Source organism: Temnothorax longispinosus, chromosome 2 (genome assembly GCF_030848805.1).
Source record: "Temnothorax longispinosus isolate EJ_2023e chromosome 2, Tlon_JGU_v1, whole genome shotgun sequence".
Taxonomy (NCBI): Eukaryota; Metazoa; Arthropoda; class Insecta; order Hymenoptera; family Formicidae; genus Temnothorax; species Temnothorax longispinosus.
The window spans coordinates 14,933,743-14,957,330 of record NC_092359.1 but is presented as its reverse complement, the minus strand read 5'-3'; the positions used below and the strand labels follow the sequence as shown (position 1 = coordinate 14,957,330).

The 23,588-nt window shown below is 36.0% G+C and overlaps 1 protein-coding gene across 1 annotated transcript; it reads left to right on the top strand.

Moving 5' to 3' along the window:
• The first annotated feature begins 2,575 nt into the window (after positions 1-2,575).
• On the top strand, positions 2,576-17,592 carry LOC139825325 (dynein axonemal heavy chain 2-like). Its single transcript, XM_071797972.1, has 11 exons — positions 2,576-2,672; positions 5,006-5,070; positions 5,408-5,750; positions 8,492-8,767; positions 11,509-11,966; positions 14,279-14,415; positions 14,740-15,082; positions 15,539-16,058; positions 16,688-16,830; positions 17,247-17,392; positions 17,493-17,592. Exons 1-11 carry the CDS (start codon positions 2,576-2,578, stop codon positions 17,590-17,592), a joined length of 2,628 nt encoding a protein of 875 aa, XP_071654073.1.
• Positions 17,593-23,588: the final 5,996 nt, after the last annotated feature.

Below are 23,588 nucleotides of genomic sequence, written 5' to 3'. Positions count from 1 at the left end.
AAATCTTGCTATTTAAATAATAGAATTTCAATTAGAATTAATTGAATTTCAATTAGAATTTGTTTCAACATGTATTATATTTTATACATACAATAAAAAGGCAGAGAGAAAATATTTTATTCTCATATAAACCTTTTAATTGATTTATTTAATCAGATGTTGCAACTAATTTATATAAAAAAGCATGATAATGATAATTAATTATATTTATTCTTGTAAAGACTGATATATTTTATCAGTCTTATTTTTTTTACAACTTATTTTTTTTACAACTTATTTAATCTTATTTGTTAATAACTTAATCTTATATCTCTTAAAACAAAGACATTTAATAATGTAAGATTTAATGACTATTTTGTGATGTATTGTTGTATTGCAAAATTTTTGTACAATGTTGTAATGGCGTCAAATAATTTACGGAAGTAATCACACCACTTTTCAGCTAAAGACATATTCAGTTAATCTTTAATCAAAATGTAACTATGGATTCGACTATCTATATCTCAAGATAAACTGTATTTTAAATATCTCACTTAATACACTTATTGATATGAGATTTGTGTAATAATTATAAGTACTAATTTTTCTTAAAAAAAACAAGTTTTTATATAATTTATATAAACATTTTTATTATTTTTAATCTAAATGCTATATCGTTTAAATACTTGTCATACGTTGTGAAATATTCCGCATATTTCTACATATGGTGACATTGGAAACATTTCGCTATTGTATAGAAATTACATATATTTCTGATCTTTTTATTTATTCTTTATATTTTTAATGTTTTATATTTAATGAAACAAAGAAAATCTTGATAATATTAAAATACGTAATGAAATGGAAAATCGCAGACGTCAATATATGGCCTCTTTCTTTTGTGTTAATATGTAAACATTTTTGCTCTATCCGCAAGAAACATTTACGATCGACTTTTATCGACGAAATAATAACCATATAAATGTAAGCAAATAATAGTCAACAAGTTGAATAAGAGAAGTGCAGATAATACGTACATATTATCGAACGACAAAAATGGATTTATTCCAAAGCCAACAATTTTGATTAAAAATACTAATTAGCGATGTTAATAATTAACGAATGCCTATACGTTTCTATATACGTTCGTATATCATTTTTCAACAAACTATAATTCACAAATTTATGCAGATAACCTTCTTATTAATAATATATATAATATTTAAATATTTTTAATATATATGATATATAATAATTATATAATTTAAATTGTATCTATCCAAATGCTTAAACTAAATACCATGTAGAAAACTTGTTAATATTCTTCTCTTTAAATTGCACCTTCTCTTTCTAATTTAAAAGCTATTCTAATTTTATTGTTTGCTTTAATACCATTTTAATTACCTACTCTGAAATTTTATGTGAAATCAGGGATGACAAAAAACGTTTTTACATTAAAAGAGATTGCCCCGCACGTATTTAATACGTCTTATAACAAGTGCAGCAATTATTCATATACAAAATGCACGTGATTATTCTCTAGTGCAAATGAGGTAGCAGCTTTGAAATGAGGTAATGTACGTAATTTTAACGAATAAGCGGCCACAATGAACCTAATAAACTGAAGTTCCGCGATTTGCTCACCGAAACGTGTAATATATGCAACGAAGTGGAAAGTTTTCATTAGCTCTTTGAAGCTTCAATTTATTGGGAGAGATAACTTAATAATAATATACCAAAATATAAATATATTATATGTTATATATTATATAGAAATATTTAATATATTAAAAAGTTAACCTTTGTTGTGCACACGGGGTCGAATAGACCCCAGCGTTTTTTCAAACGCGTTTTTCTAATACGTACAATACGTACAAATATTAAAAATTGAATTTTTTATGCATTTTTTAGTGAAAAAAGTCCATTTTTCGGTTTCTTTAGTTAACATATCATTTATAATTCTTTTATGTTGCAAGATATTAATGAAACCTATTAGACCTAATTTGGAAGCTTTGAACAATAGCCAGCAATTTTGTTTGAGTCAAAATAACGAATTGTACGTCTGTAATAAACAATTAAGTGACTGGGGTCTAATATACCCCCTGTGCACAATACGTAATTTTGAAGAGGTGTGCACAACAAAGGTTAAATTAAATCAAAGAAATATGTAAAATTAATAATGAAATATTTTTTATAAAACATTATCCTTGACAAAAACAGTTATGTTTTTAATATTAATTGTAATTACTAAATAACAAAAGTTATTTTACAATAATTATTTACATAACCAATAAAAATATTTTATAAATATTTTAGTAACTCCTGTATTTCGTGTAGTCTTATAATTTAAACAGCGACCAAAGATATTTTTTTGAGGTATTGAGAACCCCTTCGACAACGAACGATCGGTCCCCAAAAGCCAATCTATTGCCGAGACCACTCCTCTTGCTCTCGAGCAACTTCGCGGTGCTTCAGGATATCTATGGCGAAAACGCTGAAAGATTCGCTGCCGTAACAGTCGGACCGGGCGCATAAATCAGCTGCACAGACTCGTGTGAGAGAGGTGACGACGCCGGCAGGCCACCCCGTCAATAAAATGCAAAGACGGAGAAATAAAGTTAAAGATAAGCCGCCCCCGGACCCACGCCGAGAGTACTTGGACGCCGAGTCCAGCGATGAAGCGGAAAGGCACAGTAAGATTTACGAGAAAAATATTAAACGCACCCACTTCCCCGTTTTCAACTTACCCGATTTTCCGCTCCTTTCCCGGATTCTGTTTCTTCGCCCCGCCTGTCCTATTTTCGACACTTTCGGGCCCGTCGTTTTCAACCTCTGTTTCGTACGACTTCGACGCGCACTGTCGCGCAGTCGTCCTCCAATTCCACCGTTAAATCCAAAGATACTGCGGAATCGATCACACAACACATTCGTGAAAGGGCCATTTTATTCAAATTAAAGAAAAGTAGTATAATATTTGAAAAGATTGGTTAAGAACGACATACACAACGACAAATATCTTGTTGTTGGCGACACTGCTGATTAAGTTAATCGTCGATTAAAGTTAATCGGCGTTGGTCAAAGTGGCCCTATATACTTTCGCTTTTCACGATTCTCGATCAGGTCCATTATCCGCTTTATTTCGATTCCCCCTCCCTCCGTCTTTACCAAATATCACAATTTCCAATTGCCATAAATCACGACACGCTAATTCCATTACCGCTCAATGCGCGATATCTGCGATTGATACGTGCGACTGATAAATTTTTGAATACTTCATTACAGCACGGCGCTGATTAATTAAGCAGGATGTGTTTATTTAATTCATTTTCTAGTTTATACGCGAGTCGTTACGGCGGACGTAATTTCCTCGATACTTCTGCAAATATTAACAAGGCAGCAATATAACAACGACCACGTTAGCCATAATGCGGCTAATTTGAAGCAAGTTCGCTCGACAGGGACGCGCTTGAATTTGGACATGGATTCGACGAATGGCCGCGTCCAATTTGCAATTACAATGGCTGCTTTGTATGCTCCCGCGAGTGCATTCAGTAACCATAAATTCCACGATAACTTTAAAGACGAAATAGATGTAACAGGGATGTATGATTGTACGCGTCGAGAGTACTTGACATTTAACGAGCCAATCCTCATTTCAATTTCAACAATTTCAATAATTATGATATATCGTGCATAAGCCGGCCACTTGCAACGATTAATCGGTCATTCGCAGGTTCCGCGCTGCTGCTCCCGGCTCCTAATTTGTCGCCGGGATTATGGCAATTTACCCTTCGACCTCGATCGTACCCGTCGCACGCTGGAAGATGAACCTAATTCGTCCTCTCTCGCGAGTTCCCATGGTACTTGCACGATCCAAAAGTAGGTGAACTAGATAAACCGATAATCTATATGCAAGCTACCTGCGTCTATTCGCCCTCCCTTCCTCTTTTCTTCCACCCCTAACGCAAACTAACGTTATTACTCAAAGCCTATTCTTCTTGTTCGAGCACAGTGGGATCTACAAATCCTTAATCCACAAACGATTAACGTCACGTTACCTACGTGGATGATCGAGAATGGCAATTTTGTCATTGGCCAGCTGCGGTAAAATGCTCTGTCCGATCTCGTATTAATTCACGGAGCCTGGTGATTTCAATTATTCGTACGACAAAGTGACCGTGTACTTTGATAGTGCGTTAAAGAATATTCTTCTTAGAAATATGTAGTATTCATAACATTTCATATAAATGCATTTTCTTCATTCTTGTGATTCTCAATGACGCGTCCATAAAGCAAACGACTATTTCAATAAGATATAAACAACATTGGTTTATTATTTTCTAGTTAATTGTAATTCGAATTGCAAGGCTCTACATGAATCTACCTACAACTTCTTCTCATTCCGTGCCAAATAACTATTTTAATAACAACGATTTTTGGGAAATAAAGTATATATATACGTGAGACTGATAAGTCGTTGCATGTCGCCAAAGAAGACATCAATGACATCATCGTATCTGCATAATGTCTGCCATCACAGCGAGATAAATTGCCCCAACGTGGCCTACGGTAGCGTCTCGATCGCGACGCGACGTGTTTCCTCTTCCGTCGATTTATTAGCTACTCGCGATTTATAGTTCCTATTAGATTGCCAAGAGTAAAGGCATGGTTGGGCGGAATGGGCGGCGGCGATGGCCCAGCGATGTGGGACCGAGACACGGAGAAGGCCTGAGGAATGATATCGGGACGACCCTCTTGGAACGAATGTCTTCTATTTAACCAGGCTGGCGGATTTAGGGCCCATCGCGCCGTTCCAATCGACAACTAACGAACGGCTGGCGCGCCGCGTTTCATAGAATTTGTTTTCTCTTTCCAAATGCCCCTTATATTAGTTACGAGGTCGCCTTTCCGACGATAAATGTCGTCGCGACGCACGAAAAGATCGGAGATCGCGTTTTTCGAATCCACTTGTCGCGATGTAACCGCGATCTACGACAGAGATTATCAAGGATGAATATTGTTGTAGGTGAAGAAGAGGATGTGACGGACGACCTGCGTCCGATATATGAGATGGACGAATTAGATAAATTGGTAAGCAACTTCTAAAATCATTTTAAATAAACTGTACAATATTGAATTACAATTTTGGTACGTTTGATGAATGGTATAATGATTTTATATTTTTGCTATATTGACCCTAACATTTATTTGACAAGAATTTGGCGTAAACATAATATCTTTTTATTACACAAATTATAAACAAATAGTTATATTTAAGTAAATATATTTAAACAATTTTAATTTTGTTCCACATTGAGACAAATATACCTTCAGAAATTATATATGACGCTGTCACAAAAACATGAAAATCGATTTATGCATTTGGACTAGAAGCAAGTATTCCGAAAAATTCGGTACCTTTTCTCAGATACGGTGTGTTAAGGATATGACGACGCTGAGCGGTCTGACGGACAACGATTGGACGTGGAAATGCGACATGGACATCCGCGAGTTCTTCCACGAACCGAGCATTCCGGTCCTCTGCATTTATCACATGAACGGCAGTCTGACCACAGAATTTTCATTTCCTATGGCGCCCGTGCACGAGCTAACCTACTTCGTGAGACAGCCCAATGAGATTCTCCACCCGGAGAACTTTCGCGAGCGCATTCTCTTCGGGTCGATGAACGACAAGGTGGAGGGCCATATACTGGGCGTCATCCAGAACGTGTTCGCGCCGATCTTCTTCGCAATCGAGACCTGGCCCGACAGTATCCTTCGCTATTTTGCCCCCGATCTTTATTATCGCATTCCTGTCAAAGATACCCAATTAATTTGCATAACTAACTAACGGAAAGTTTAGCGAGGTACGGGAGGGACCGAACGGTACGAAATTCGTAGGAAACGGGCGAAGTCGACTGTACAACGATAGGCCAACAGGAAGAGTTAACGAAGTTTCTTCATTTTTACGTTCCTCTTCCGTTTTTTTTTTTTTTCGTTTCGTCTCAGTAAATAATGTACGTGTACAGATCGCGAGTTACGGAACTTTAATTGGGTCCAGACACGATATCCCGTCGGTCTTCTCGGTGACTCCCCGAGTGACCCACTTGAGGTTGGGCTTCGCCGTGCAATGTAAATTCTGTTTAACTTTCAAATCCCGCTCCGCGCGCGCGTCTGCCCGCGACCGGTTGATTTTGTAGTGGGTGGTGATTTAAAGTTTTTCGCGGATTTAAATGTAGGTTTAAAAAGCTTCGCTGGGCGAAGGACGCCCAGGGGAGACATCGCGCGATTTTATCTCTCGCTCAGATCCATGATTCAATCCGATATGTCTGTTCTGATATATGATCGATTTTTGCGATGCAATTTCAATCCAATCGAACCAATTGGGTTTTCGAACATTCTGCCATAGTCGCAATTTTATTGCGCAAATCCTAGTCTTCTTGTTTCTCACTGGGCAACACGTGTGATTAGTATACGTTTCTATTTTCTAAATTTACACCGCCATATTACCGTTTTACCCCTTTGATTACTATAACATTAATGGATAGTTATTTAGGTCTGTAGTATCCGTTTTTTTTCTGACAACTGATTAACGCCCATTGTCTTTTATCAATCGGCATAACAGATAATGAAAACTTTGCGGTCTAGCCGTAATTAGGTGTCAATTGTGTCGAATACCGTCGAATAATCGTGTATGCACCGTAACTGATTGATGATGAGTGTTTCAATCGACAGCGGTGACAAAGGAGCCACGACGGGCCAGTCTCACAATGCCAAGGGCGATCATCGCGATCGTCGGTAGTTGCTCCGGCTTAAGGTCATAACAATCTAACGTGATGACATTACCAAGTGAATTTCCAACTTTAGCGCTGCAATCCCGTTACCGCAACGCACGACACAAAGTTCCGGCCCGTCCGCCGGGGGAGCCGGGACGGGAAACTGGGAGGGGGTGGACTTCTGGGAATTGCACGAAAGTTATTATTACCATAATTTTCGGCTAAATGCACTGCACAACTCACCGCCGCTGGTAAATCCAGCGTCGATGTTTGCCCACGTACGCGAACGGGATTACTCCCGCCGTCAAGTTAGAAACGATTGCATTGCATTCGTACGGGAGCCACTTCATTATTTCTAATGGATCCTGAGCGGATTTTAACCGGATCGAAGCGTCGCTTTGCTAATTGTACCAGGACGTCCAACAACTTCCGTCGCGTTTTTTTTTATCTTCTCGGACATATATACGCGACGATCGTGGATTATATTTTGATTCAATCATGATTTCAACTTTTATTTCTATAACCGTATGATTAATATAATTAATTAACACAATGCTTATAGAACGTATAGTACATGCTAAATTAGCGATCTCTCTAAATTTCTTAGAATGAAATCTAACTCCAAACTACTGAATATTTACTTTAAACGATAGTGAAAATACTACCACCCGTAATTAGTAAAAATTCACTTTTTACAAAAGTGAACTGTTTGACTCTGAATGCAAAGAGAAAGTGTTATTCTAGAAACACAATCTAATCTAAACAATCTAATCCATTCTTTATATAACACGTTAAATCAATAAATAAACTACGTAAATTGTTATAAGCATGGCACTTACCTCTGGATGAGATATATATTAACATTTTTATATATCAATTATGTATATTATACACATATATAGACCATAATTAGTTCATTTAACGTTTAAGGATATAAAGTATCCCTTGGTAAAGATATAAAGACTATAATCTTTATATTCTTATCAAGAGATACGGATGTCTCGTACCAAGTACACGCGCAATAAAAAATAATAACGTCGAGAAACAACGAGACGACAGTTTTCCTTTTGCTAATGCACGGCGTTTTACGTGCGCTTTACTCACTCTTCACGAATAAAAATATTCGCTCTACAAAATAAAGTACATATATTTACTTCATTTTGCAGAGTAAATTTTTCATTTTACAACAAAAAATGGAAGAATTCACTCTTATGAGTGAAAACTCACTCTAATTCGAGAGATTCGACCAGTCACTCAATTTTTCAAGTGTATTATATATCACTGTAAAAAATTTAGAGATATAGCTTTCACAAAGTTCACAAAACGATACGTAGTCTTTACAATAATGGTAAAAAACATGATATTATATTTCTTGCATTAAACATTAAGTTTTGCATACGTTATTTCATTTCAAGTGCAGAACAGTCATCTTTTCGCCTTTCTCCAATTTTTGTATTTAATAAGATTTACAACCGCACGCTTCAGTTGTAAATCGACGTGACAATGACAATGTAGTCGATCACTTTCGATATACAGCGCGGGCAATTCGACTCAATAAATCTCCATCAGCAGACGTAGGGTGGCAATGATACATGCTACACAATTCTATATGATAGACCGCCGAGACAGCTTGAAGCAGTGTAAAAAATGGTGGTATTGGGAAGACCGATAACGAGGTTCGGTGTCGTATCACGTTCCTGGATTTTCTTTTCCTTAATCGCACCGAAACACATGTGTGAAAGCGGACTTCTGCACCCAACTGGACACCTTCCTGTGCAATTTAACGGACCTCACGTACAAAATGCTGGGCTTAACCGTGATATATGTACCTCTGGAGAGTAGGGAGTTCACCACGGAGGAGGGTAGCGCCGATAAGGAGTTGGTGAAGAGGTTGGAGGGTGTGATGGCCTATTGGAACACCCAAATCAAAATAGCTCTCTCTGACCAGGAACAAGCGAGCCCGCATGAGTTACTGTGCCTCGACGACGAATATGACTTCTGGACTTATCGATGTAAGTGCTTACTCCTAAAAGAAAGACGTATATAGTGGCTGCGAGAAGAGAAGAGAGAGGATGGAATCGTTTCCCGATAATATATGTCCAAAAATTTCTTAGGAGGGACAAAAGTTTCCTTTAATGCGACATTTTAGCGGAGTCTCTCTCTTTCTACGTCATAGAGTTAGAAAGAAATTTGACATCTGAAGCTTTCTTTCATACATATTCAGAGCGGGCATAAATATAAAATTTTTATGCGTTTTATTCGTTTTATACGTACTCGGAAAAAATGTTGTATTAACAACATTAGTCTAATTGGAAATAATCTTGTTAATTCAATACGTTATGCTTTTGTTTTAAGAAAATAAGTTTTATATCACATGTGCGTCGAAAATGGCCCATTTCTTGCGCGCCATCTGTACACGAAATAACCAATTGCACACACGAGAAATTTCTCACTATATTTACGCATGGGTGCGGGAAATCTCACTAGAAAAGTACTTCCCACACGACGCATTGCCAACACTCTCCTTACTTTTCTCAATCCGACGCTAGCCACGCTATTGGACGGAGATTTTCATCCAATAGCGTGGCTAGCATCGCCACATCTCCGTCCAATAGCGTGGCTAGTATCGCCACACTCGCATGTTCTTAACGACATCTCGCGGCGCACTACGCGAAACACTACGCGTGTTTGCGTGCGCTGCGAGATGTCGTACGCGAATTACCATCACAGCGATACTCAGACATAACCTTCCCAAACAACTGAAACGTACATATTAAAGTCATTGTGAACATACACAGTAAAATAACAAAAAATAAAAAAGAATTCACAACAAGTTACTTAAAAAACATAAAAAATGAGTGACAACATCATACCAGAAACGCCAGAAATCGAGACCGAGAGCCAACTAACACCTCAAGAGATAGCACAAGTTGCAAGAAACACAATAGAAAATCTCTTACCTTCAAAATCCAAAGTAAAATATACAAATGCATGTAACAACCTTATAAAGTGGACAATTACTAAAAAAACGAAATCATTCTCGGAAAACACAATATTAGCATATCTCACAGAATTATCAAAAACACATAAGCCATCCACCTTATGGGCAACTTACTCAATGCTTAAAACGACTCTAAATATTAACAACAATGTTAACATTAATAAATATGATAAACTCATTCCATTCCTGAAGAGACAGTCACAAGGATTTACATAAAAAAAATCAAAAGTATTAACATCAAAACAAATTCAAAAATTTCTCAACGAAGCTGATGACCAAAAATATTTACTTACAAAGGTAATGTATCAAATACAAACATAAACTTTTACATTAATAAAAAATTTTATACAATGTGTACATATATACTAAATTATTTACAGGTAGTTCTGATATTTGGAATTTGTGGTGCATGCAGAAGAGAGGAACTCGTCAATATAAAAATTAATGACATCGAAGACAAAGAAACTATCTTGCTCGTTAAAATTCCAATTACAAAAACTTACAAACCAAGATCTTTCATAATCAACGATGAATTCTACACTATATCTAAAAAATATATAAATTTGAGACCAAAAAACGTCCAAAGATTTTTTCTAAATTATCAAGATGGAAAGTGCACCATTCAACCAGTTGGAATCAACAAAATCGGAAAGATTCCATCAATTATCGCATCATATCTACAATTAGAAAATCCTGATTCTTATACTGGCCACACCTTTCGTCGCACTTCTGCTACGCTGCTAGCAGACTCTGGAGCGGACATAACAACATTAAAACGACACGGTGGTTGGAAATCCAATACAGTTGCTGAAGGATACATTGAGGACTCCATAAATAACAAAAAAAAAATATATAAACAAATCACACAAACAATTAATCCACATCCAACAACATCCAAAAATCCCATACAAAATAAAGAAAACTCAATAAATATTAACACTACAAATACAAATACGAATGAACATTACAGTCTCAATGAAATATTAAATACAACCAACACAAAAAATCCAATTATATTGATGAACTGTACAATCAACATAACACACAACTCTTCAAACTTACCCGCTTAAAAAAAATTAATTTTTTACTTTCTTGTATTTTATATTATATATTATATTTTATTTTAATACCAATCCAGAGTTTTCAATTTTACACTATACTGTATAATAAATAACTATTCATCTATTTGCTCCTGTAATAAACGTTGCTTTTATCATAGGCGGAGGAGGGGCTCCGCCCCTCCCCCCCGCGCCCTCCTCCCCGCCTGCGCCCAACTTTTCGACTCGGTGGGGCTTCGCCCCCCCGGACCCCCCACCCAACTCGGGGGGGCTTCGCCCCCCCTCGTTGGGAAAAATGACTCCCGCAAGTCCTTCTTTAAGGGCTCGGGGGGGCTTCGCCCCCCCTCGCCCCCTGTAAGTCCTTTTTTAAACTTTAGACGCACTTGTGATATAAAATAGTGTGTGTAACACGTGCGGGTTGAGAATTGGACACGCGTGTGGAGTGGACGCACTCGCCTTCGGCTCGTGCGTCACTCCGCACCCGTGTCCAATTCTCAACTTCCCGCACTTGTTACACAAATAACTATTTTTTAATAAAATAAGTATTTTTCATTAATACTGCTATTGAATTAACAAGATTGTGTGTATTTATAGACAAGCGAATCATGAATTTAAATCTCAAAATTTTGCACACAGCTATCGCGGTAATTAACTTGTTTATATTATTATACGTGCTTCTTTTTCTTTTCGTCAGATGACAATCTCTGCGGTTTGAATTATCAGCTACATAAAAATACGGTGGGGCTTATTATCAACATATTATTGGCTGCGCAGTCCACTTACATACGTCAGTTCCTGATGTTGAAAGACGAGATCGAGCACGGTACAATCGAGGCAAAATCGAACATCGAGTTCCTGAGCATCCTGAAGGACACTTGCGCCGAGTTGAAGACTTGTACAACTCCCGCGAGCGTGGCACAATATCTGCCAAAAATGATGCATCTCTTCAGGACGATTTGGTTGAACTCCCCTTACTACAATACCCGCGAGAGGATAAGCAATCTCTTCAGCGCCCTCAGCAACCAGATTGTCATCATGTCCAAAGGCTTTATCAATCTGGCAGATGTATTTGCAGGGAAGGTGAGGAAGAGTATAAAGATCTTGGACGAGTGCATTAAACTGTGCGAGGATTATAAGACTCTCTATCATAAGGTGAGTCTTGTTGGAAACATCTTGTAATAATATATATTTTACATATAAGAATATAATATCTATATTCTACATATACACGCACACACACATAAGTATGAGAAAGATATATATAAATTTTAAAAAATATTTTTGTAAAAATATAAAGCATTCTGTGTATTCTACAAAGAACTCATTGTAATATTATATAAAATTGTAAAATGGCGTATTAATTATTCGCGTGCAGCGAGTCACATTCCTTCTCGACATTTAAAGAGTTACAGGACCCTGACAGGAGTAAAAGTTAGGAAAAATTTGGGAAGTTGTAAGAAATTGTAAATTAATAGAAGTATGAATTCTTTGTTATGTATATTTATTAAGTAACAATATCTTGGTATAAAAAAATTATATTTTATGATAAATATTAACATCGCTGTGTTTATTTCAAATCTGTTCTGCAAAAGAACATAAATCATACTTTAACAATAACCATCCTGATTTTAATAGGAGTGATATGAAATCAGTATCAATACATTTTTTTTATTTATTAGGGTTATAATTATCAATTCGTGGAGGCAAATTTCAAAAACCACTATTTATTTATTTATTTACTTTACAAACTCAGATTTTTTTTAGTAAAAAGATTAAATTTAATTTTTTCCCCATTTTGCAAAATATTGTTTTTTCAAAATTCGCTTCATAAACCGATAACTATATTACTCTAATAAATAAAAAAATGTATTAATATTGATTTCAGATTACTCCTATTGAGAATGGTTACCGTTACAGCATGATTTTTTTGAAGGACAGAATTAAAATGGACATAATATGTTCATATGTTAATATTCATAAAGTCCATAAAATATAATTTTCTTACATCAAGATATTGTTACTTAATAACCATACATAATAAAAAATGTATACTTTAATTAATTTACAACTTTCTACAATCTCCATAATTTTTATGTTAATTATTACTGGTATATTAATTATTTACTAGCAAAGTTTCTAATTTCCCTAAATTTTTCTTAACTTTTACTCCTGCCAAGGTTCTGCAACTCCTTAATTATTACATACTCTACCAGAAGCTTGATTTAAGTTACAATTTTTTTTTTAATTTCTACATAAAAGAAGAAAATTTTTTTTAACAGACTTTTGCTATAACTTTTAATTAATTTAATTTATTAATTAATTAAATAAGTTATATTGTAATAATTATAGGATATCCATATAACTTCGCAGACTTCGCATATATATTTATTTTAGTAATTAAAAAATAAAAGTACATCTCTATATAAAGTATTTGTGAGCTTAAAAGCTGGTTTGTGACTGCATACGTGAAGTGCGTATAAAACATGGTTCTCTCTCTCTCTCTCTCTCTCTCTCTCTCTCTCTCTCTCTCTCTCTCTCTCTCTCTCTCTCTGCTGTCTGCAAATTTACCTTCCAGCCGGTGAGTTAAACTTCCATTAAATTATGTGTGCACAGTTACTTTAGCTACTTAGCCTCCTTGTTGGACAATGCGAGAATGAATTTCGTCGTTAATGCGGAAGTTACAAAGTGATTTTGGTTTTCAGTGATAATTATGATTAGATATGATAATTCAAAGTGAAGCAAGACAGCCGGAAATTTTCCTTGAATTTAGAGTCAAATAAATAATCACTCGCGGTAGCGCTTGATGGAATTAACTTAACCAGAGATAGACGGAATACCTATACGTATGACGATCTGCCGCAAAGGGCGCTCTTTATTATACAAGTACAAAGCGGTAAGGCAAAAAAGAGCTTTCGCTTTAAGTGGAGATCGCAATATAACACCGACTTACGCTTTTCCCGTGGGCAGATAAGCCAGAATAGAGGTGGGAATTGGGAAACGATGTGACGCGACGGCTCTCTCGACTACTTGTTCTCGAGTTGCGCTAGGGGTGCCCGAAGGGATAGGTGACACGACTTCTTAGACTTTTGTGCAGAAATCCGTGCAATCGTGTTACATAGTGGATTTTACGAATCGCCAACGCGCGTCTTCAATCCTACGCATTTTTATTCTTTGCGCAGTACTTTGTGCGAAAACAAATCGTGATAATAAAATGTCCTTCCGAACACTTTTTCCGGTTTTCGTCGAAATTGACACAATAAATTCTTTGTTGTGTTCCGTTTTCCACTTTGTATCTTTATTAGAACAGAATCTTAAACAAATTAAGACTACTGTTAGAGCAGAATGTCTCACGTTTTCGTACTGACGCGTGAAAATTAAATTTCAATTTGCATTTTTGACCGACTGATTTAATGTACTCATTAATATTTAACAAAATATACTCTTTTCAATACACTTTGTTCTAGATCGCGAGCGCTCACATCAATCTCACGTATCACTCATGGGACTTAGACACGAAGAGCATATTTCGTTACATCAACGTTTTCATCGGCAGGTGTCAGGATATGATCGAGATTTGTCAAGCAATGATTGATTTTGCAAGGTTCAAATAGAGCAACGATAAAAATGCATACACTACCTCAATTTTTTACTCTTATCTTTATTTCCTGTTCATAAACAACGCTTTTATATTGGCTACTATGCATACAGAATAATTTCACTCTTACCCCTTTTTACGGAACTATCGTTCTATATTCTATAAAATACTGCTACTAAATATGTTACATAGTTATGATCAATTCTAAATTTTTCTGTACAAAACTTTGTGTAACTAAATTATCCCAAAATTAGAATTTGCTTATGCAAATACTAATATTTTCGTGGTAGTAGTAGTAGTTGCAAGTTACAATAAAATTTTTCAACGCAGATTAGACGAGACCACTCAGATTTTAAGTCCTAAATTCAGCGGCACAAGTGGCGAGGAGCATGAAAGAGTATGTCAAAAGATTGAAAGACTTTTCTATGACGCTTTGAGTAAAATCGAAGCGAATTCGCATAAGGTTTTCGCCGTTCAAGAATCTACGTGGCACGATGATATGATCATATTTCGCAACGAAATAACGGACTTAGAGATAATGATCGAAAATTTGATAGCCATCGTCTTCATGAACGTTAATAATATTCAAGAAGGGATCGAAAATTTGCGAAGCTTCTATAATTACTTGAATCGCAAGAATTTGAAATTGCTGTTTGATAGCAAGAATAGCAGTGTAAGGAGAAATCAATGATTTACAAACACAAGTTGCTTCTAAGAAATAATCAATTGCTCGAGTTTATGATTTTGATCCTATTTTAGAAGTAAATGGTTAAAGATATTAAACTTAAATAGCCCTTGGGAAAAAATAGTGATGTAAATAATTTATCTTTATTTGTAAATTTATAAGTAATTTTTCTTAATTTTAATGAGCAAAGGTGAAAACTTTTCATGTTCTTTATTTTAAATATAAAATCTACTTATTGTTATACCTTTTTATAGTTCTACAGAAAAAAAAATTCTAAAATCTACGAAAAAATGTGTACATGTCAAACTTATTTTTTTATTAACTTCACTATTCTGCATAAATGTTAAACAAATCGTTTTAAGTCCTCAAATCCTTTTAAATTATTGAGATTATGTCTCAAATCATCAAAGCAATAAGTAACCTTCGACACTGACAATTTTCAAGGTGTGGCAAATTTTAGCCGATGATATCCAACGGACAAAGCAGGAGGTGCTGAACGAGAGGGAAGAATATTCGTCGATCACACCGTATTACGCCGGCAGAGCGCTGAACCTTCGTCTGAAAGGTGACCGCCTGTTATTGACGCGAAAAATGCTGGAGAAGGCCGAGTGGATGCCCTATTGCGGCATGAGCGAGGAGATCTATCATCAGGAAGACATCGTGATCAGATCCATCGAGGACTCCATGAAGGACTTTTACGTAAAATGGCTGCACGACGTCGGTGATAACCCGCGCTCGCGACTCGATTGCTACCTGATGCGGCGGAGCGACAGTAAACCCGGCCTGCTCGAGTGTAACATCGACCCTAATATCCTGAATCTCTGCCGCGAGTGTTTCTATTGGATCAGCTTGAAATTCAACATACCCGTGCACATACAACTGATACACGACAAGTGGGACACGCTACACTTTATCTACGAGAGTGTCCTCGCTGTCACGCTGGCGTATAACAAGATAATCGAAGGTTTCCTGTTTCCAATAATCGCTCACTAAATGATTACACGGAGTAAAACGTAAAAAAACCATTAGCGAGAAGTCTTTTCTTGTCAAAAGCAATAAATATGTTACCAAAATTGTAGTTACTTTAGACATGATAAACAATTTTATGACAAAGTTCAATGATGCAAAAATAAAAAAATATAATTTTTAAATTATTTTTAAATAGTTTTCTTAACAAAATTTAGTATACTATTGTAAAATATTAAATCAATATACTATTCAGCGTATAGTTTAAAAAACTTAATCTTTATTATTTTTTATCAATTTTTTTTTGAGAATACACAACCGAAAATTATTAAAAAATGTAACATTTTGTTAATTTATGCAAACTGTTTTACATAACATTACATTTTACAATTTATATCTGAATATACGTGTACAACGAATATACAACAGCTAAATTTATTTTTCTTAAGCTATGATGAAAAAGTTCGCCGACTAAAATGTGAGTGCTTATGCAAATATCATGATGACACAATTCAAACAGCGTATATGTCCGTAATGCGCGCGATGAAAGCGACATTCTCCGTATTTGCAGTCACACGCGATGGTAGCGAAATATTCTTGGAACGTAGCAAAACTTCTATTTTTCAGCATTGTCGCTGACAGAACGTGCGCTGTTTCGCGAATTAATTCGGCAGCTCGACCGGAAGATCAATCCCGGCTTAACCAAGCTGACGTGGAACACGGATTACGTGGACTCGTACATTGAGAATTGTTTCAACGAAACGGCCAATGTACGCTTAGAATCTCTTACCTCCATGTGCGAAGTTCATATAAATTCATGCAATATGTATGACAACCTCGCGGTAAAGTTTAATTATGGACTGTCCACACAACAGTCGCCTCGCTCATAGTCTATCTGCATTTTTGAACAATTAATTACGATGGTTCTGTATAATGCAAGAAATCGATACGCGTATAAAAAGGAACAAGATTTCAAGGCATCGATTTTAATAGCATTAAGTTGAGTGTTTGCTTTATCTTTATTTTTTTTCATCGTTAGTAGCTCCTTTTTGCTTATCTTTACTTTTGCAAATTTCATTTTAGAATCGATAAAAACTAAATGAGATCAATCTTTTATTAATATAATTTTACAATATGTAAATTGAATTGCACACAAACAAAGGTATTAAATTATTTGCCTCTTTAGTTTCAGGACTTCATCGATACTTATAAGCGCTTGAACTCCGAAATCGTAAGAATCTGCGAGAACATCTGCGATGCTCCGATGATCAAGATAAGGGTTAATTACACGTACACGCTGTCTATATTGGAGAAGGAACTTTTGCACGTAAGGTAGAATTTCCATTTCGCATTGTGCTGTCGCAAATTCAGGCGTGTGACTAAAACTTAACGCTTAGCGAGCGCGCATCGGTCGAACTTTCTCACTTTCCAGAGACGAGGCGTTTCAAGTTACGACTCAAAGACTCGATATGGTATTTCTGTACGTCATGGAGATTTATGAGGGCTTCAAGAATGTAATACAAGAGGTATAGCTTTCTTAGCGCAACATGATTAAATACGCTATTTTTCTATAACTGTAGAAATAAAAATGTAATTTTTCTTTTAGTATGCATTATTTAGTATGCATTAATGTCCATTTCTACCAATGCGGATTAACTTTAATTTCGGTTTAACTTACTTTTTATTTATTTTTAGTTGTAAGAATTAGAAAAAGATGAAGTAAGTTAAACCAAAATTAAAGTTAATCCCTCGGTTAATCCACATTGGTAGAAATGAACATAAAGGATGAAATTTAAACCAATACCTTGAGTTAAATAACATTTTGTTATTTTTAACTATCATGCATGCGTGTCAAAATTTATTATTTTAACACAAAACAGTATTATTTTAACTCCATTGGTTTAGTTAAATCAATGTTTTAATTAAATTAACGACGTATTGAGTAGGAAGCAGTAGTGATTTGTAGGAATGGTTAAAAATGATTCAAAATGAATATAAATTGAAACATAAATTTAACAGTGTGGTATATTAATGACCACCGCTTGTTTTATTATCTTTAATCTTAATATTTAATATCTATCTATGCTATCTTTGCTATCCATTTATTTATTTATTTAGTAAATATCTATTCTCTTGTGTATGTATGCCTGAAATTATGTTCTGAATATAAATTTCTTACGAAATTATTTTAAAAAAGGACCCCGCAACGGTCATGGAAAGTTTTGGCTCCCAATCAAATTTAACAATAATGTAGGATAATTTAGTTCATAAAATGTTGATAAAAAGTGTCTATAGGCAAAAAGCCCAAAAATGGACAGTTTCCGAGATATAAGGCATTAAAGAGTGGAAAAATGAGAGTTTCAGGTTTCAGCTAATGGCAGTTTGCAACAGGCTGAATGCCATGCTTTCACTAAAACATTTACTTGATTGCTGAATGAATTATACTTATGCACAGTATGCGTGTTTACATAGTCAAGTCAATGATCAAACCATACATAATATAATGTCATTGCATCGAATGACATGTATGCAACATATACCGGGTGTTTGAGACCACCCGCCCACCCCTTTTCTTTCAAAAACTAAGCATTTTAGAGAAAAACGTTCCAGACAAAAATTGTATGGTTTTGAGGGGAACATAAGATGGTGTCATTGATTTGACTTTGGGTGGCATCGTTAAGGACAGGTCAAGGATACCTTCAATTTCTTAAATGGAACCCCCTATTTTTTTATTGCATATTCTTATAGCTTAGAGCTTTCCAAAACACTATAATTAAGTATTTTTTCATTAAGTACTTTTCGAGTTATAAGGCTTGAAAGTTACAGTATTGTGACATAATATTTTGTTAAGTATTTATAATTCAAATTCCTTACTTTTTATTTTTGCAAACAATATGAATCAATTAATATAAAAAAAACAATTTTCTTAAAGAAAAATTTGTTGTGTAACTGTTTATTGCATATTCATTATTTTCTTAGCTTCTCACGATTCGGGGTGCTTGATTTGCGTGAGTCCTCTTGCCTCTCACGATTCGGGGTGAGCGGCCTATTTCACGCACGCGTTATGCTTTTTCAATAACTATCAATCACGCAATAAAAAATCGGTACTCTTCTAAATTTAAGTCTTTGTCGAAAGTAATTCAATATGTACTTGGTGAATAGACATTCTGTAAGAATGAAACTTAATGCATGAATATGAATGCCTACAGAAATTACACAGCGCGCAATAGTTTATTCCAGGTATTTTAGACACTGTTCTTAACAACGGTACAAGAATTACACTCATTATAAATGGCATTAAAATTGTTCTTCAGCTTTGTAGATTAGTGCGCTATCTACTGTGCCACATTACGCTCTTATACAACAAGTTTTTCTTTAAGAAAATTGTGTTTTCTTTACATTAATTGATTCATATTGTTTGCAAAAATAAAAAGTAAGGAATTTGAATTATAAATACTTAACAAAATATTATGTCACAATAAATTTTACTGTAACTTTCAAATCTTATAACTTAAAAAGTACTTAATGAAAAAATACGTAATTATAGTGTTTTGGAAAGCTCTCGACATAAGCTATAAGAATATGCAATAAAAAATAGGGGGTTCTATTTAAGGGGTTAGTACAGTGTGTTTCAGGATAATTTTCAGGAATTAATTTCTAACAAAATATTTATGAAACACCAGTAATTTTTTTTATTATTTTCTATACACATTGAAGAACGTGTCAAAATTTTGTTGCCTAACTAAATATAAAACTCGTCGAGTTAAGCCGCTTCGCGCATCCCTATGACTTTCGGATGGTGTACATGATTTCGCGAAAACCAGTCGTCTGAAACAAAAATAAAAAATATGCTCATTATCTACATTGTATTGGCTTTCGGCTGACGGAGCATTTTATTTTTTTTCATTTTTGGCGACGAGAAAAAAATTCCTGAATTTTGCCCAATTGCAGTAAAAAATTCAGGAATTTTTTTCTCGTTGCCAAAAATAAAAAAAAATAAAATGCTCCGTCAGCCGAAAGCCAATACAATGTAGCTAATGAGCATATTTTTTATTTTTGTTTCAGACGACTGGTTTTCGCGAAATCATGTACACCATCCGAAAGTCATAGGGATGCGCGAAGCGGCTTAACTCGACGAGTTTTATATTTAGTTAGGCAACAAAATTTTGACACGTTCTTCAATGTGTATAGAAAATAATAAAAAAAAATTACTGGTGTTTCATAAATATTTTGTTAGAAATTAATTCCTGAAAATTATCCTGAAACACACTGTACTAACCCCTTAAGAAACTGAAGATGTCCTTGACCTGTCCTTAACAATGCCACCCAAGGTCAAATCAATGACACCATCTTATGTTCCCCTCAAAACCATACAATTTTTGTCTGGAACGTTTTTCTCTAAAATGCTTAGTTTTTTAAAGAAAAGGGGTGGGCGGGTGGTCTCAGACACCCGGTATAGCAAGCAAGAATCAGTTACTTATTAAATGTTAATTTTTGCAATGTATGAAAAGTACAATATACAGTTATAATCAGGGATGCCGTTCGGAAGACCGGGCAGCACGGCAACATCGGTGGTGGGGATGGCTGGCGACGTACACACTGAAGCGACGAGCGCTCGGCTAGCTTCGGTGTGTACGGCAACATCGGTGGTGGGGATAGCTGGCGGCGAACTTCAGTGTGTACGCCGCCAGCCATCTCCACCACCAATGTTGCCGTGCTGCCCGGTCTTCCGAACGGCATCCCTGATTATAACTGTATATTGTACTTTTCATACATTGCAAAAATTAACATTCAATAAGTAACTGATTCTTGCTTGCTATGTATGTTGCATACATGTCATTCGATGCAATAACATTATATTAGGTATGGTTTGATCATCATTGACTTTACTATGTGAACACGCATACTGTGCATAAGTATAATTCATCCAGCAATCAAGTAAATGTTTTAGTGAAAGCATGGCATTCAGAAACTTTCTTCGTTGTTATGTATGTGACGGGCGGTTTGCCCCTCGACTAATGACTCGAATAGATGGTGACGAGAATGCTGCAAAACTTGAAGTAGCTATTCAGAGAAGAGATTCTTTCAACAGACTTCCTCCCGAAGTAATAAATCTGACAAGGATATGCACAAACTGCAACCAATCGATTCTTCGTGAAATTGCAGCATTGGAGAAAGATCCTGGTTGTCTTAAACTAAATGTCCTGACACAAACTAGGAACAGTACGTGCTTATTTTGCAATAACTCCAATGATATACATCGATTATCAGTAGAGTGCAAAGCTGATGTTTTTATTAAGCAAGGTATTTTTATTCCTGATGGTGTAAGGTCATGTCGGCGACATATGGACATTGAAGGGTTTATATTGCAACCTTTGCTTCTCGGTTTGCAATTTGTCAATAGGCCATACGTTATCAAAGGACCTCAACTTCAGTTATTCTTACAAGGGCTTCGCAAAGTCGCTAACAATATGAAGAGAATTGACGATGAAAATAGTCTGTCAGACGAAGAATTTGAATGTTTTTGTCCTATGTCAAAAGAACAATTTCGAGAGCTGTTTACTTCTTGCGAAGGTGTGCGACGTAATGATGGGTATAGAAATAATATTAGTAAAAAGGATATGTTAGGTTGATGTTTTTATGCAAAATGCGTCAAGGTCTCTCCGATAGTTTTTTAGCTGCCATTTTTCAATACCCCAGTAGGCAAGCAGTGAGTACTTCTATTGCTACGGTCAGGAAGTCTTTAATGTTACATTTCGTACCAGAAAATATCGGATTTGATGCAATTACAAGGGCAAATTACATCGCTAGACATGTGACGGAATTCGCGAATGAATTGTACAATCCGGAACCGAATGTTCCAAGAGTAATTGCAGCTATTGACGGCACCTATTGTTATATCCCAAAATCCAGTAATTTTAAGGCGCTTCGACAGTCGTATTGTGTGCACAAAGAGCGGCATCTAATAAAACCAGTTCTTATAGTTGCACCTGATGGCTACTGGACATTCAAGGTCCATATTTTGCAGACACCCGCAACAACGACGCTGCAATTCTTCAGAGCGAATTTTTAAGAGATGCAGAAAGAATGAGGCACTGGTTTCAGGAAAACGATATAGATAGAGGATACCGAGACGCTACAGAACTGCTTGCTCATTTAGGTGTCACGTGGAAAATGCCAGCTCACCTTCCGCCAGGAGAACGCCAACTTAATACGGAAGACGCTAACGATTCGCGGATCGTTGCAAAGTCGAGATGGATTATAGAAGCTAGACATGGCCACATTAAATCCATATTTAAATTCTTTCAATTAATGATTCCGATACAACATGTTCCGAACTTAGGAGACTTCTATCGAATTGCCGGCGCAATCATTAATAGGTACCACCCTCCGATTCATATGGAATCAGCCAACGTGGAAATGGCTCGGCAATTACTTGAGAAAGCAAGGAAACCAAATGTCGTTCAAGCTCGGGTTGAAGCTGAAAATCTACGGACCAAAAATGCCCAAAGATGGGTTTCCTTAAATACGGAACAACTACAAGACTTTCCACAACTCACTATAGAATATTTAAAAGAACTTACCATTGGAATATATCAAATAAAGCTTGCGCCATCATACGTCCAAGACAAACTGCGAAGGGATGATGAAGAATTTCATCTAGAAATGTTAAGAGATATAGATAGAGTGCCTGAACTGGGTTTTATAAGAGTAAGGATTTTTTCTAGATTTCGAAATGCTACCAAGCATCAGCTTTGGATATCATATCAACCAGCTGATGAAATATGTGAAGAACGCATTTCTATTCGAGGACACTTCTGCACATGTAAGTCTGGAGCTCGAACTCTAGGTACCTGCGCACACATAACCAGTGTGTTATGGTATCTAGGGTATGTGCGTCATGAAGAGAATATTCGATATCCTTCAAACGTGCTGCTTGAAAGCGTTCGTGATGCAGGAAACCGTCATCCACCTGAAAATGTGGATCCATAAAGGATCTAAAATGAGAGCATTGACAGGGCACGCGTATATGCGTCTTATACGAAGACCCTGACACACACACGCACGCACGCACACACATACACAACCAAGGCAGAGAGGGTTTGGAGTTGCTATAAATACTACGGAAGTGACGAATCGTGGGGTACTTGTCTGTGCCTTGGGAACACACACACACACACACACACACACACACACAACAACTTTCTTTTTCTCTTTCTACCTGCGTGTGAGTTTAGTATCAAAAAAGATATGACTTATGATATATTCCTGTTGCAAACTGCCATTAGCTGAAACCTGAAACTCTCATTTTTCCACTCTTTAATGACTTATATCTCGGAAACTGTTCATTTTTGGGCTTTTTGCCTATAGACTTTTTATCAGCATTTTATGAACTAAATTATCCTACATTATTGTTAAATTTGACTGGGAGCCAAAACCCCCCCTGACCGTTGCGGGGTCCTTACGAAATTATTTTACGGCAGATTGTGCAATTTTTAAATATTTCCTGCAAACTCGTGAGCAAGTG

Coding starts and splice junctions, on each gene's coding strand:
- LOC139825325 (XM_071797972.1), top strand. CDS start 2,576: ATGCAAAGACGGAGAAATAAAGTTAAAGATAAGCCGCCCCCGGACCCA. Junction 16,059..16,687: donor GTATAACAAGATAATCGAAG/GTTTCCTGTTTC, acceptor TCTATTTTTCAG/CATTGTCGCTGACAGAACGT. Junction 17,393..17,492: donor AAGGAACTTTTGCACGTAAG/GTAGAATTTCCA, acceptor CTCACTTTCCAG/AGACGAGGCGTTTCAAGTTA.